This window comes from Ceratina calcarata, unplaced genomic scaffold (assembly GCF_001652005.2).
Source record: "Ceratina calcarata isolate Rehan_Ccalc_2016 unplaced genomic scaffold, ASM165200v1 scaffold211.2, whole genome shotgun sequence".
Classification (NCBI taxonomy): Eukaryota; Metazoa; Arthropoda; class Insecta; order Hymenoptera; family Apidae; genus Ceratina; species Ceratina calcarata.
In genome coordinates, this window is record NW_017142786.1 from 501,182 (window position 1) to 502,949 (window position 1,768).

The 1,768-nt window shown below is 37.7% G+C and overlaps 1 protein-coding gene across 2 annotated transcripts in view; it reads left to right on the top strand.

Moving 5' to 3' along the window:
* Window positions 1-1,768, top strand: part of LOC108622215 (protein lozenge) — a 39,302-nt gene that overhangs the window by 19,665 nt on the left and 17,869 nt on the right. The window contains exon 4 of one of the 2 annotated variants that reach the window (XM_026811361.1): window positions 232-546. In XM_026811361.1, the coding sequence (XP_026667162.1) occupies window positions 232-546 (315 nt within the window). The remainder of the gene's footprint in view (window positions 1-231; window positions 547-1,768) is intronic. The other variant, XM_018019934.2, reaches the window with a different exon arrangement.

A 1,768-nucleotide genomic window follows, 5' to 3' on the forward strand; every position in this document is an offset into this window, starting at 1 on the left:
ATATGATTTAAGAATGTTTAAAAATTGAAATAGGTTCGAGGATATTATTTACAATATACAATAAGAAGTATGTAAAAGTAAGAATTATATTCTTAATTAAATATTACATTACTGAAGTTCACTGTCCGTTTCTTAGAATGAACTGATTGTAGCGTCGACGTCAGAATCGTAATCGAAAATATAAATCTGAGCGATTGAATGGGGGAATGGAAGTGAAATTGAGAAGAGAAGTGTTTTATTTTTCAGGGCAAACGCACATACCGGGACTGGCACGGGTCCCGGCGCTGCCTCGGGTGCCTGGATTGGCGCGAGGGACCTTCCCCGACGCGCCGAGCCCTTTCACCCCGTACGTTCGGGAACCGGAACCGTACAGGAGGAATAAGCATCACGTCGGCAACAACGTCACCGCGAATTCGGTTAGTGGTGCCTGTACCAACCCCAACAACACTGATCCGACCGCATCGCCCGCTTCGAGTACACACCTCGGAGCTACCGGCGGATCCTCCGCTCATCAAGACTGTTACAAGCACAGCCCTCAGCACGGCGGTAAGTCCTTACACCATATTCTTACCTCCGTTGCCAGCTACAGATTCTTGCGATTGTTGTTTATCCATTTTTTTATCAAACAAATAGTTTTATGCAGTATGTCTGAATGACTAAGTTTCTATCGATATATTTCACTTCTATGTTTCGTGCAACTACTCAAAACGATTCCTAATCCACTTTTCATGCACACATGCACAAAGATGGATAGAATGGATTATGTATTTCATTGCTATGCAGTATAATAATGTTATAGCTTTCTGAGAGATCTGTTCATATTTCTGGGAGGTCTAACTTTAATTTCAATCGCATGTAACTATCAAAATAAAAGACATGAGTACTCAGTAATATCAAAATCATAATCAGAACCAGAATCAAAATCAGAATCAGAATTAGAACCAAAATCATAATCAGAATAAAATCATAGAACACGTACGAGTGCAAATCGAAAACGATTTCAATCACCGAACGAACTATTAAATGCAATGAAGCCGAACAAGCCCCAAACACAGTAACAGTAAGAAAAATAAATCAAATAACCGATGTGATGTGATCAAGTACTGTCAATCAAAGAATCTACTGACCAACGCGTTGGTTAAGCTCGTATGCCCTCAATGGAATTGATCAAAGACTTTTTGCATAAGATCATTTGTGCATAAGATCATTCAATAATTTTAATTGTAAAAACATGTGGCTCCCAATTTACATATTTGCTTCTCTTCTATTTATCGATAATTGTGCAGGATTATTCGGGTCACCACTGACTTGAAGTAGCCACATTCAGGATTGGTCATTTGGTCAAAGATCGTGAAATAGAAATGCCAAGATTTCTTTCTATTCATTTATTAATCAGAATTGAGTTATTTTTACAATACATCAGTGTAATTCGAAACAGATAAAACCGATTTCAATACCAGCTCGTTTAGACGATGCGACGTTTTAAGGATGTATTGACTATACAGTCAGTCCTAAAAGTTTATATTTAGAAAAACGCATATCCTATAATTAAAAATAGTGCACTTTTCTTCTAATTTCGATATTTAATGAGTTACATATGATTATTTGGCATTTTATTGATGTTGACAAAATCCGACCATTCCAGCGTCGAAATGGCGAACTTTTGGAAAAAAATTTCGTTTTTCCTCAATAACTCCTAAACCGTTGTACCTACGGGAAAATTACATCAGACCTTTCTTGTAGAGGACGACGAGATCTACAATTTCTG